At 48.9% G+C, this 13,036-nt stretch overlaps 1 protein-coding gene across 4 annotated transcripts in view; it reads left to right on the forward strand.

Moving 5' to 3' along the window:
* Positions 1–5,223, forward strand: part of IDE (insulin degrading enzyme) — a 97,200-nt gene extending 91,977 nt beyond the window's left edge. For all 4 annotated transcript variants that reach the window (XM_084763803.1, XM_084763802.1, XM_084763805.1 and 1 more), the window contains exon 25: positions 3,072–5,223. In XM_084763803.1, coding sequence (XP_084619929.1) covers positions 3,072–3,167 — 96 coding nt within the window. In that variant the 3' untranslated portion in view covers positions 3,168–5,223. The remainder of the gene's footprint in view (positions 1–3,071) is intronic.
* Positions 5,224–13,036: the final 7,813 nt, after the last annotated feature.

A 13,036-nucleotide genomic window follows, 5' to 3' on the forward strand; every position in this document is an offset into this window, starting at 1 on the left:
CCACCACACCACCATCACCACCACACCACCACACCACCACACCACCACCACACCACCACACCACCACCACACCACCACACCACCACCATCACCATCACCACCACACCACCACACCACCACCATCACCATCACCACCACACCACCACACCACCACACCACCACCACACCACCACACCACCACCATCACCATCACCACCACACCACCACACCACCACCATCACCATCACCACCACACCACCACACCACCACACCACCACCACACCACCACACCACCACACCACCACCATCACCATCACCACCACACCACCACACCACCACACCACCACACCACCACCACATCACCACCACACCACCACACCACCACACCACCACCACACCACCACACCACCACCACACCACCACCATCACCATCACCACCACACCACCACACCATCACACCACCACACCACCACCACACCACCACACCACCACCACCACCACCACACCACCACCATCACCATCACCACCACACCACCACACCACCACACCACCACACCACCACCACATCACCACCACACCACCACACCACCACACCACCACCACACCACCACCACCACCACCACACCACCACCATCACCATCACCACCACACCACCACACCACCACACCACCACACCACCACCACATCACCACCACACCACCACACCACCACACCACCACCACACCACCACACCACCACCACACCACCACCATCACCATCACCACCACACCACCACACCACCACACCACCACACCACCACCACATCACCACCACACCACCACACCACCACCACCACCACCACACCACCACCATCACATCACCACCACACCACCACACCACCACACCACCACACCACCACCACATCACCACCACACCACCACACCACCACACCACCACCACACCACCACACCACCACCACACCACCACCATCACCATCACCACCACACCACCACACCATCACACCACCACACCACCACCACACCACCACCACACCACCACACCACCACCATCACCATCACCACCACACCACCACACCACCACCATCACCATCACCACCACACCACCACCACCACCACACCACCACCACACCACCACACCACCACCATCACCATCACCACCACACCACCACACCACCACCATCACCATCACCACCACACCACCACACCACCACACCACCACCACCACCACCACCACCACCACCACCACCATCACCACCACACCACCACACCACCACCACCACCACCACACCACCACCACACCACCACACCACCACACCACCACCATCACCACCACACCACCACACCACCACACCACCACCACACCACCACACCACCACCACACCACCACACCACCACCATCACCATCACCACCACACCACCACACCACCACCACCACCACCATCACCACCACCACACCACCACACCACCACACCACCACCATCACCACCACACCACCACACCACCACACCACCACCACACCACCACACCACCACCACACCACCACACCACCACCATCACCATCACCACCACCACCACACACCACACCACCACCACACCACCATCACCACCACACCACCACACCACCACACCACCACCACACCACCACACCACCACCACACCACCACACCACCACCATCACCATCACCACCACACCACCACACCACCACCATCACCATCACCACCACACCACCACACCACCACACCACCACCACACCACCACACCACCACCATCACCATCACCACCACACCACCACACCACCACCATCACCATCACCACCACACCACCACACCACCACACCACCACCACCACCACCACCACCACCACCATCACCACCACACCACCACACCACCACCACCACCACCACACCACCACCACACCACCACACCACCACACCACCACCACACCACCACATCACCACCACACCACCACACCACCACCATCACCACCACCACCACCACCACCACCACCACCATCACCACCACCACACCACCACACCACCACACCACCACCATCACCACCACACCACCACACCACCACACCACCACCACACCACCACACCACCACCACACCACCACACCACCACCATCACCATCACCACCACACCACCACACCACCACACCACCACACCACCACCATCACCACCACACCACCACCACCACCATCACCACCACACCACCACACCACCACACCACCACCACCACCACCACCACCACCATCACCACCACACCACCACACCACCACCATCACCACCACCACCACCACCATCACCACCACACCACCACACCACCACCATTACCACCACCACCACCACCATCACCACCACACCACCACCACCACCACCACCACCACCACCATCACCACCACACCACCACACCACCACCATCACCACCACCACCACCACCACCACCACCACCACCACCATCACCACCACACCACCACCACCATCACCACCACCACCACCACCACCACCATCACCACCACACCACCACCACCACCACCACCACCACCACCACCACCATCACCACCACACCACCACACCACCACCATCACCACCACCACCACCACCACCACCACCACCACCACCACCATCACCACCACACCACCACCACCACCACCACCACCACCACCACCACCACCACCATCACCACCACACCACCACACCACCACCATCACCACCACCACCACCACCACCACCACCACCATCACCATCACCACCACCACCACCACCACCACCACCACCACCACCACACCACCACCATCACCACCACCACCACCACCACCACCATCACCACCATCACCACCACCACCACCACCACCACCATCACCACCACCACACCACCACCACCACCATCACCACCACCACCACACCACCACACCACCACCATCACCACCACCACCACACCACCACACCACCACCATCACCATCACCACCACCACCACACCACCACACCACCAACAACAACAACAACCACACCATCACCACTTCACGCCTTCCCCAAAAAGTTAATTTTTAAATTAAACACACTAAAGAAAACTTTTTTTTCCCTTTTCAGCCTGAAGTGATTCATAACATGACTGAGTTCAAGCGTGGCCTGCCACTGTTTCCCCTCGTAAAACCACATATTAACTTCATGGCTGCAAAACTCTGAAGAGCGTGGATCCCTTGCTGTGTCTTCCAAGGCCTAGGAAGAAAGCAGTCTCAGCCACCTGAGTAGTTTCTGGCTGCTATTAGACAAGCAGAAAAGAGTTACCAGGCATTACTATGTAGAAATGTCAAAAAACCCAAAGTAATAAAATTGTAAAGTCTTAGAGATGTAGAATATTTTTAAAAAATTACATGCCTCTTAAATATCCTAATTTCTCCCTTTTTATTCCTAAGAGAAATTCCCTTATATTAACTGCTTAATCAGAAGAAGGATATCCCAGTAGATCTTTCTTCCTATTCTGTAAAATAGTCACTTGTCTGAGAAAATAAGAGCTTTTTTTTTTCTCCTAAAGGCTTCAAAACGCTTAGAAAGGATTACCTTTTTAAGACCCTCAGATCTGCTTTCTATCTCGTGGTTTCCTGGAAACCAACAGAAAACATTACATTTGGCAGATAATGCACAAAGCAATGTCATCTTCCTTTATCTAAGTCGTGGTTTTAATGTTTTTTATAAGATTTGGGTATGTTTTTTAATCTTCTTAGTCAAATGCTGGAAGCCCCAGAATACCCAACTTACAGTGCTAGAAACGCAGACTAACCTTACACCGAGGTCCGAGTTTCTCAGGGCTCCTGTGGGCTCTTGCATTGAATTCTGTTGACATGTCCGTTTTTGTAGTTGGTTTGCGGTGTCCCAGCAGCAGATACGTCCTGCTGTATAGCGTGTGAGACATGCTGTGCTAACATCAGCTATAGTAACTCCCCATAACTCCTAGGGTGAAGTTGTAATCAGTGTGTGAACTAAAACATTTGCCCCTTTAGGGACTTAAAAGGCAGCAAATACAAAGCCACCTCTTTGGAGATAGACAGCCAGTTGCATTCTTAAATAGCCAGTCTCCAAAAGACTCTAAACTCCCTTGCTGCTTCCGGTCTCATCTTGCCTTAAGTGTTATTTTTTTGAATATATGAATATAAACATACAGATGATGACTGGAGTGAACTTTTAAAAATATTTTTTTCACAAGATACTATTTTAGGTGAAAATGTTACTGTAGATTTACCAGCTGTTTTAAAGTATTTGCTATTACTAAAACTTGCTTAAGAACAAGCGTGGCCATGTCTCCACACACAGGCAATAGTAACAGGAAGTGTTCCTGTCTGTCCACCGGCTCAGGCAAAGTACAGAATGGCGTTTCCAAGTGACATTTACTGCCCCATATGACTTGATTTGCCAGGATTTTCTGCGATAAAGTCTTGGCTTTTCACAGCTTAAGTTTTCACATTTGCCATTTTCCAAATCCGGTGAACTTGGGCGGCTGTGGAGGCCGCTCTCCCTGTGGTGCTGCGACCAGCTTTTATCCACACGTTTTAAGTCTCCTCTTGAGAAATCTGTCTTTGTCCAACCCATCCGAAGGTATGAGTCATCACTTCCTTCTCGTCGTCTGAGCGATTGGCCAAGTAGCCAAGGCTGACTTTGAACTCTCCTGCCTCCACCTCTCAAGTGCCGGGATTAGGCGTGTGTGCCACCCCGCCCCATGTGACTATGCAGCTTTTCATCAAACTGCAAAATGTATACAAGATGAATCCACAATGAGTCTTGAGTGTTTGAATTCATCACTGTAAAAGCAAGTAACAGTCGGCTACCTTTTCTGTAAATGATTACATGCCGTTGAATAACTTAGCTCTTTAAAAAAAAAAAAAAGAAAGAAAGAAAACAATGGGTACAGTCAAAAGTTTGTCATTTGTATGAGAAAGGCACGTGAAGAGATTGGGAAACAATTGCATGTCGTCTTCCGTGAACCTGCACGTCCATGCTGAGTGTGTTCCAGAGCTCCTGTGTGTCACTTGACATCCTGACGGGTTCATCTCGGGGCCCAGGTTGAGGTCCGTGAACAGTACCAGACTACCCAGAGACTGCCGCCGCGGTGCACTCAAGCTCGCAAGTGAGACTTGTGAAGAAGTCCTGAGTCACCAGAGACTTGATGTGTAAGAGCATGTGACCCTGCCGGTATGGCCGGGTCCTGGGGTTACCCTGTTTACAATAAATCTGACCCAGAACTCTGCCCTCGGTGTCGTCATGTCTTCTAGTTAGCGGCCCCTGCTCAGTGTCCCTGACGGGATTTTCATCTAACAGGATTTCTTGCTCTGTCAGTCTGTGCACGGCTGGGTACCCACACGTAAGGAACAGCAGCTAGTAAGTAGCTCCGGTTCGTACTCTTAGGATTCTTGTAAGATGGGAGCCTCCGTGTTAGAGACCAAACCCTTGCCGAGCAAGGGCCACTGCTGGGAAAGCAGGTCACCCAGACACAAGGTTTAATCATCTGTTCCGCAAGAGTGAGTTCTTAGTTAAAGCTCTCCTCCCTGTGCATACACTCAATTAAAGAAGTTTTACCAATTTTACTTTAGTATTTTAGTAGGTTCAGAAGGGAACCCTTCTCAACTCAGTCAGTACTGTTTATCATAGGAACGAAATGAGAAACACAGAGTATGATCACGGGTTAATAAGGCATGATGGCGCACACCTGTAATCCCAGCACTTGGGAGGCAAAGACAGGCGGATTGCTGTGAGTTCGGAGCCAGCCTGGTCTACAAAGCGAGTCCAGGACAGCCAAAATAACACTTTAAGAAACCCTGCCTCAAAAAAACTAAGAAAAAACAAAAAAAGCCCCAAAAGAAGTTTATGATAAAGGGGGCAGCCAACGGAAGATCCCGCCTTCACCCTGCCAGGGGACTTTATGGAGCAGATAGAGCTAGCCTTTGATGGAGCGCTGACGCTTCTCTTACGGCCCTCAGGAGGGTGCCTCCTCTAGTCAGTGCTGTGTCTGCGGCCCTAGGCAATAGAGCAAGGTGTCAGCATTGGGAAGCCTGTTCATGGGCATCGTGGCCACCTACACACAAAATCGTCAGGCACCTTCAGAACTGCCGTTAACAAGGTCTGAGGAAAAACCATGGCAAGAGTGGGGGCAGCATCAAACCAACTGTGTATATGCACAGGCAGCAATTTAAATATTTCAGTAAATTGAGGTATGAGGGACTTAAGGGTAAAGTTAAAAGAACATGGAAAAGTCACCTGTAACCAGGGACTGGAGGGATGGCTCAGAGGTTAAGAGCACTGACTGCTCTTTCAAGAGGTCCTGAGTTCAATTCCCAGCAACCACATGGTGGCTCACAACCATCTATAATGTGATCTGATGCCCTCTTCTGGCCTACACTATATACATAATTTTTATTTTTATATATATATATTTTTTTTTATATACATAATTTTTAAAAATGAAAAAAAAAATGTAACCGGATGAGCCGGGTGTGGTGGCTCACGCCTTTAATCCCAGCACTTGGGAGGCAGAGGCAGGTGGATTGCTGTGAGTTTGAAGCCAGCCTGGTCTACAAAGTGAGTCTAGGACAGCCAAGCCTACACAGAGAGACCCTGTCTCGGGGAAAAAAAAAAAGAAAGATTTTAGTCAGATGCCATGAGTTCATAGCCAGGTCATGGAAGAGCAGAGAGGCCCTGTGACTGCAGTCAGGGAGAGTATAACGTGGAAATTACGAGATGCCTCACACAAGGGCAGCACAGCCAGACCCTTGGCAGGTAGATCTCTGAGTCTGACGCCAGCCTGGTCTGTATGGAGCATTACAGATTAGCCAGGACCACACAGTGAGACCCTATCTCTAAAAGGGTGGAGGTGGCGACAGAGTGAGATATCCTTTCTTATGAGGGCTGACCTGTAATTCAGGCTGGCCTCACGTCAATCTTTTCCTTCTCCTACCCCCACCTCTAGGGCTCAGACTACAGGGCCACGCTACCATGTGCCTAAGGAGTATATTCCAAAGAGGAGTTTGGGGTTCATTTGTTTAAGGTCCCTAAGGGTTGGCATACACTTCTCAAGTTAACACGCATGTGTCTTGAGAAATTGGCGTGCATTTGAGGGAAGAAATACAAACCTTAGAGTTTGCACACAACTTGGTCTGTGTGTGCCTGAAATCCAACCTTAGAGTTTGCACACAACTGGGTCTGACTGTGTGCGCCTGAAATCCCAACACTGGGAAATCAAAACCTTGAGAACCAAGGGTAGCTGGGGCTATGTAGGAAGAATCTGTCTTCAAGAGCACAAAAACATGAGGAAGCTTCCCTGAAGTTTTGTGTCACTAGTGAGTACACATGGATGTAACACCGCTTTATGTAGGCGAGAGGGAGGTGTTGGCGTCTTTTCCAGTAGTGAAACCATCTGTCTTCAGTTCTTGTTCATCTCCTGGGATTCTATCAGTTATGAAATGTTATTTTTATTTTTTTACTTTAATTTTGTGTTTGTTTTTTGAGACAGGGTTTCTCTGTGTAGGTTTGGCTATCCTGGTCTCACTTTGTAGACCAAGCTAGCCTCGAACTCAGAGTGATCCACCTGCCTCTGCCTCCTGGGTGCTGGGATTAAAGGCGTGAGCCGCCACACCCAGCTTACTTTAATATTTTTAAGTGTGTGTGTACTCATGGGAGTGCACATGTGTGCTCAGAGATCTTCTGGTGCCACACCTCTGGTGCTTTCCACATTTTGTTTTTGTTTTGTTTTTTTTGAGATAGGGTTTTCTCTGTGTCACCCTGGCTGTCCTGGACTCACTTTTTAGACCAGGCTGGCTTTGAACTCACAGAGATCTGCCTGCCTCTGCCTCCCAAGTGCTGGGGTTAAAGGCGTCTGCCACCATCGCCTGGCTCTACATTTTTTAACAGCATTTTGTATTGTCCTGGGGCTCCCTGATTAGGTGATGCTGGCTGGCCAGCTAGCCCCATCACACCTGGGGTGTGTGTGTGTGTTGAGTGTGTGTTGGGTGTGTATGTGAGGAGGGTGCCATGCCAGAACACCAATGTGGAGATCAGGACGATATGCGGGTGGTTCTCTTTCTCCCGTGTGGGTCCTTGGGCTTGGCGGCAAGTGCATTATTGGCTGAACCATCTTGCCAGTCCCGTCCTCCCACCCCCTTTTCTTTTCTTTTTTTTTCTCAGACAGGCTCTCACTGTTTATACTAGGCTGACTAATATAAACTCACTTGAGATTTGCCTGCCTCTGCCTCCCAAGTGCTGGGATTAAAGGCGAGTACCACCACCCTGCCTGCCTTTTTTTTGTTGTTGTGTTTTAGATGCTGGTCTTGGATCCTGTACCAGCCACTCTGGTTGAACTGGCCTGGGGAAGAGTGCAACGCCAGCACTGACCACCAGATGGAGACAAAAAACACTTCTCAGTGAAAATGCTCCATAGAAAACCTGATTTCCAAGCCAACTCCCATTTATGTAATACAACAATCAGGGCAAAAATGCGGCAAGAGCCAGGGCTGTACACCTGTAGTCTCAGAATTTAGGAGGCAGGAGGATTGCAAGTTTTAGGCTTGCTGAAGCTATACAGCTAGACCACGTCAAAAAAAAAAAAAAGGGTGAAATTATTCTCGGTCCCTCCAGAGAATTCTTGTCATCATTGAAGAAAATGCCAGGAACTGACTTTACAACTCACTCATGGCTACAAATGTTGATTCATCTAATTACATGAAAGTGTATCTATAGATATTTTAAATCATTTTCCTTGTTCAGCTGACAAAAACAAAACCAGAATTCACTTCAAAATTAGGACGCTGTGTGTGGCTGCCCTCTCTCCTCCCCTACCTTCTCCTCCTCGCCCCTCCCCTTCCCTCCCCCTTTTCCTGAACCTAGGGTCTTGCTCATACTGTAGACTAAAACTCATCCTCACGTTTTACCTCCATGCATTACTAGGGTACCCATCACTCCTCTCCAGGCTCTTTGGGAACTTGATCTTTCTATCCCTTTGTCCCCTTGTAGGTAATTGGAGATGGCCAAAGCGATGTATCTAAAAGCCACTCCAAAGTCTCTGCTCAAGAACCTTCTTCCCATAACCCCTCCCACCTGTGCCTTGCCCCATCCTTCTGAGGTGTGGCAACCATCGCTGTCCCAGAGATGACAGGTGTGAGGACAAAAGCCACTACTAAGGATGGCAGAGATGCTCTGAGCAGTGACTATGCCACTTAGGAGTGTTGAGGTATGGACTTGTTTTAAGGCATGGGAGCCGCAGTTGCATAGCCTTCTGTTTTGTGGATAAACTTATTCCGAGGCAATCCATCACTGACGTTAGGATGGATTCTGTGTAGAGCGTGCGTGCAGTCTAGGGAGTGTGTTGTTTGTGGCATGGCAGAGCAGCAGAGCCCCGGGCCAGGAGAAGCAAGAAGCAGAGCCATCAAGGCAATTGCACATGCCTCATGGTACAGGTGGAGACCTCAAGAGAGGGGCACACCTTTAAGAATTAGCCAGGCCTGCATGGTATATTACCACCATCATCACTATGCGAGCAATGAGATGGAAAGAAATTGTATATTCCTCCCCTGAGAGAAATCAGACCTTTAGGTTTATGGAAAGAAACTATAAAACCAGACCTAGGCCAATAGGAGGTGACCAGGGCAGGAGTGGCTCAAAGGGTGGGACACACACATACACAGCCACTCAGCATCACCCAACCATGAAGTTTTGTTTGTTTGGTTGGTTTTGGTTTTTGGTTTTTCGAGACAAGGTCTCTCTGTGTGGCCCCAACAGTCCTGGAACTCACTTTGTAGACCAAGCTGGCTACATCTCACTTCTCAAGCTGAGATGACATAATTGGCCTCCTCACCTGCCTCCCTCCTCCTGCGTCTGCCTCTGAGGGCTCTGGTGTCTCCAGGCGCATGCTCAGATTGTCTGATGCCCACTGCACTGTGTAGACATCTACCAAGGCAGCAACTATCTATAGCTCTGCTCTGACATCTCTAGTCAGCCTCTTCCTCCTGTGTGCTTCCTTAAACTGCTACTGTCAAGCTCAGCTTCATCCATTTATTCTGTTTCTTTTTCCAGTGGACATGTGTATTGGGCCAGTGCAAGAATATCTGTTTATTTTGAAACAGGGTCCTATTGTGTAGCCCTGGCTGGCCTGGAGCTCTCTATACAGACCAGGCTAGCCTTGACTGCAGACATCACCTGTTTCTGCCTCCCAAGTGCTTGGATTAAAGGTATGCACCACCACATCTGGCAATTCTTTTTTTTTTTTTTTAAGCTATATGTGTTCATGTTGGGGAGGAAACATTTGTGAGTGGAGGTCAGAGGGCAGCTTGTGGAAATTGGGTCTCACCTTCCACCAGGGACCAAAACATAGCTTGACATAGGCCATTGATTATAGAATGAATTTTTAAAAGCAGTACTATGCAAGACAAAACAAAACAAAAAACCTAAGCTGTTTCCTTATTGTACCCATTGCAGTCTGTGGTTTCTTCTGGGTAGGAACCAACTCCACTCTCGCAGACCATTGCTGTGATCACATGCTCAGGCAGCAGGGCAGAAACAAGCCAAACAGTGAAAGACAGGGACGCATCACACCAAGACCAGCCTAGTCTGGGTGCAGTGAGGCACACTTGTCAGCCCAGCACGCAAGTGTCCTCCCAGACACTAATCTAGGAAACTGAGTGTCACAGGGTCACTGTTTCCAATCCCTAACCATCTTACCTACTTGGTACCCTGAGTGTGTTTCAGCCTCACCTTCTTCTTTCTAATTCTTCTTCTTCTTCTTCTTCTTCTTCTTCTTCTTCTTCTTCTTCTTCCTCTTCTTCTTCTTCTTCTTCTTCTTCTTCTTCTTCCTCTTCTTCTTCTTCTTCTTCTTCTTCTTCCTCTTCTTCTTCTTCTTCTTCTTCCTCCTCCTCCTCCTCCTCCTCCTCCTTCTCCTCCCTCCTCCTCTTCCTTTCCCCCTCCTCCTTCTTCTTCAGGCTGTGAGCATCTGCTTGGGCCCTGGGTGACTATGATGCCAGGCTTGGTACATGTCCCCTGACTCTGTGTCTTTCCATGCTGCCACCAGACAACTTTTTCTAAAACCTTCCTCCTCCATCCTCCATGGTCTCATGTAGCTGGAGCTTACCCAGGATCTGCTATGTGGCTGAGGCTAGCCTTCACTGCTGATCCTCCTGCCTCCACCTCTCACATGCTGTGATACCATGTCTGACTCACCACGTGGCATTCTTGCCTGGAGACTTTTCTAGATGTTTCTCATTTTAAAGATTTATTTTAAGTACATGAGTGTTTGCCTGCATGTACATACGTGCACCACATGCATGTAGTCATGGCAGATCCCTGGAATTACATGGTTGTGAGACACCATGTGGATGTTGGTAAACAAACCCAGGGCCCCTGCCAGAGTAATAACGGCTTTAATGGTTGAGTTATCTCTCCAGACCCAACCCATTTTTTTTAAGCTAGTAAATTACATTTGGAGAGGACAGTTTTAGCTTCACAGAAATACCAAGCAGAAAGGGGAGCTCCAGCACCCTCTATTGCCCTCCTGTGTATCAACGTGCTTCCTCGGTTATTTATTCGTTTGGTGCTTGGGGTTGAACACAAGGACTCGTGCGGTGAACAGTTGCTCTTCCACTAGCCTCTAGCATGGTGTTTTCTTCCTTCTGTCCTTCCACCCCCAGTACTCCCACTTTCACTTTCATATCCTGTGCGTGCTATTACACACTTCATTCCCTCCCTTAAAGCCTCTTCCCCCTCCTGTGGGTCTCTTTCTAGTTTTTACTCACACTCATGCACTAACACACAAATCAGAAGTTAGGATATACACGTGAGGGAGACACACAGTATTTCTCTCTCTGAGCCTAGGTTACTTGTTTCAATATATTTTCAGGCCAGTGAGATGGCTCTGTGTGTAAAAATGCTTGGCTGACATAGCTGACCACCAAGTTTGATCCCCATGAATTTGATCTCCAAGGCTTGTATGGTAGAAGGAGAGAACTGATTCCCAAAAGTTGCCCTTTGACCTCCACATGTACACCTCCCAAAACAAGTAAATCAAATAAAAACATACAGTTTCCAGTTCTATCTATTTCCGGGATTTGCTTTGCAGACCAGGCTGACCTCGAACTCACAGAGATCTACCTGCCTCTGCCTCCCCTAGTGCTGTGATTACAGGCATGCACTACCACGCCCAGATTTCCTAAAAATTTTTATAGCTTCATTTTTTCTTTATATTTGAATAAAATTCCCTGGTGTATACATTCCAAATGTTCATTATTCACTAATCTGTTCATGGGCTTCTAGGCTGATTCCGTTTACTTGCTATTGTGATTAGAGCAGCAATGAACATGAATGTCCAAGTATCTTCCTAGCAGAATATAGACTCCTTTGGGTATATGCCCAGGATGATATGTATGTACAGAGAGAGAGAGAGAGAGAGAGAGAGAGAGAGAGGGTAGCTCTAATTTTAGTTTTTTGAAAAACCTCCATATTGATTTCTATGGTAGTATGAAATCCCTTTCTGAGGCAGGGTCTCACGCAGGGTAACTGACCTGGAACTCACTCACTTTGTAGCCAAGAGTGATCTTGAACTTCTGGCCTTCCTGGTAGGATTTCAGGTATGTGCTATCTTGCCTGCTTTATTGTGCTAGGGATTGAACCCATGGCTTCGTGTATGATAGGCAAGTGCTCTACCAATTCAGCCACATCCCCAGCCCATTTTAAAGGTCTAATTCCAGCCAAAAAGGAAGACCCCTTACATCCTAATAAGCTCTACAATACTGTTGGCATTGGGGGATTAACACAAACAGCCCCCATCATAGATTCCACCAACAAGGCTCACAGATCAAGCATCTTCCTTCCTTCAGCTTCTAAGAAGAGAAGTGAAGTTATTTCCTGCTCTCTTTTATTTCTAGCATCGGCAGCTCACATCTTTTTGTTTTCTTGGTCAGCCAGGAGAAAGTATTGTTTCATCTCTTCTAAAAACCCGAATTTCTCACTTTCCTGTTTTAGTGTCATCGACTTTTGCTTTATTTATTTATTTATTTGCTTGCTTTGTTTGGGCTTTTAGTCCG

This window comes from Acomys minous (assembly GCF_964271855.1).
Source record: "Acomys minous genome assembly, chromosome: 2".
Lineage (NCBI taxonomy): Eukaryota > Metazoa > Chordata > Mammalia > Rodentia > Muridae > Acomys > Acomys minous.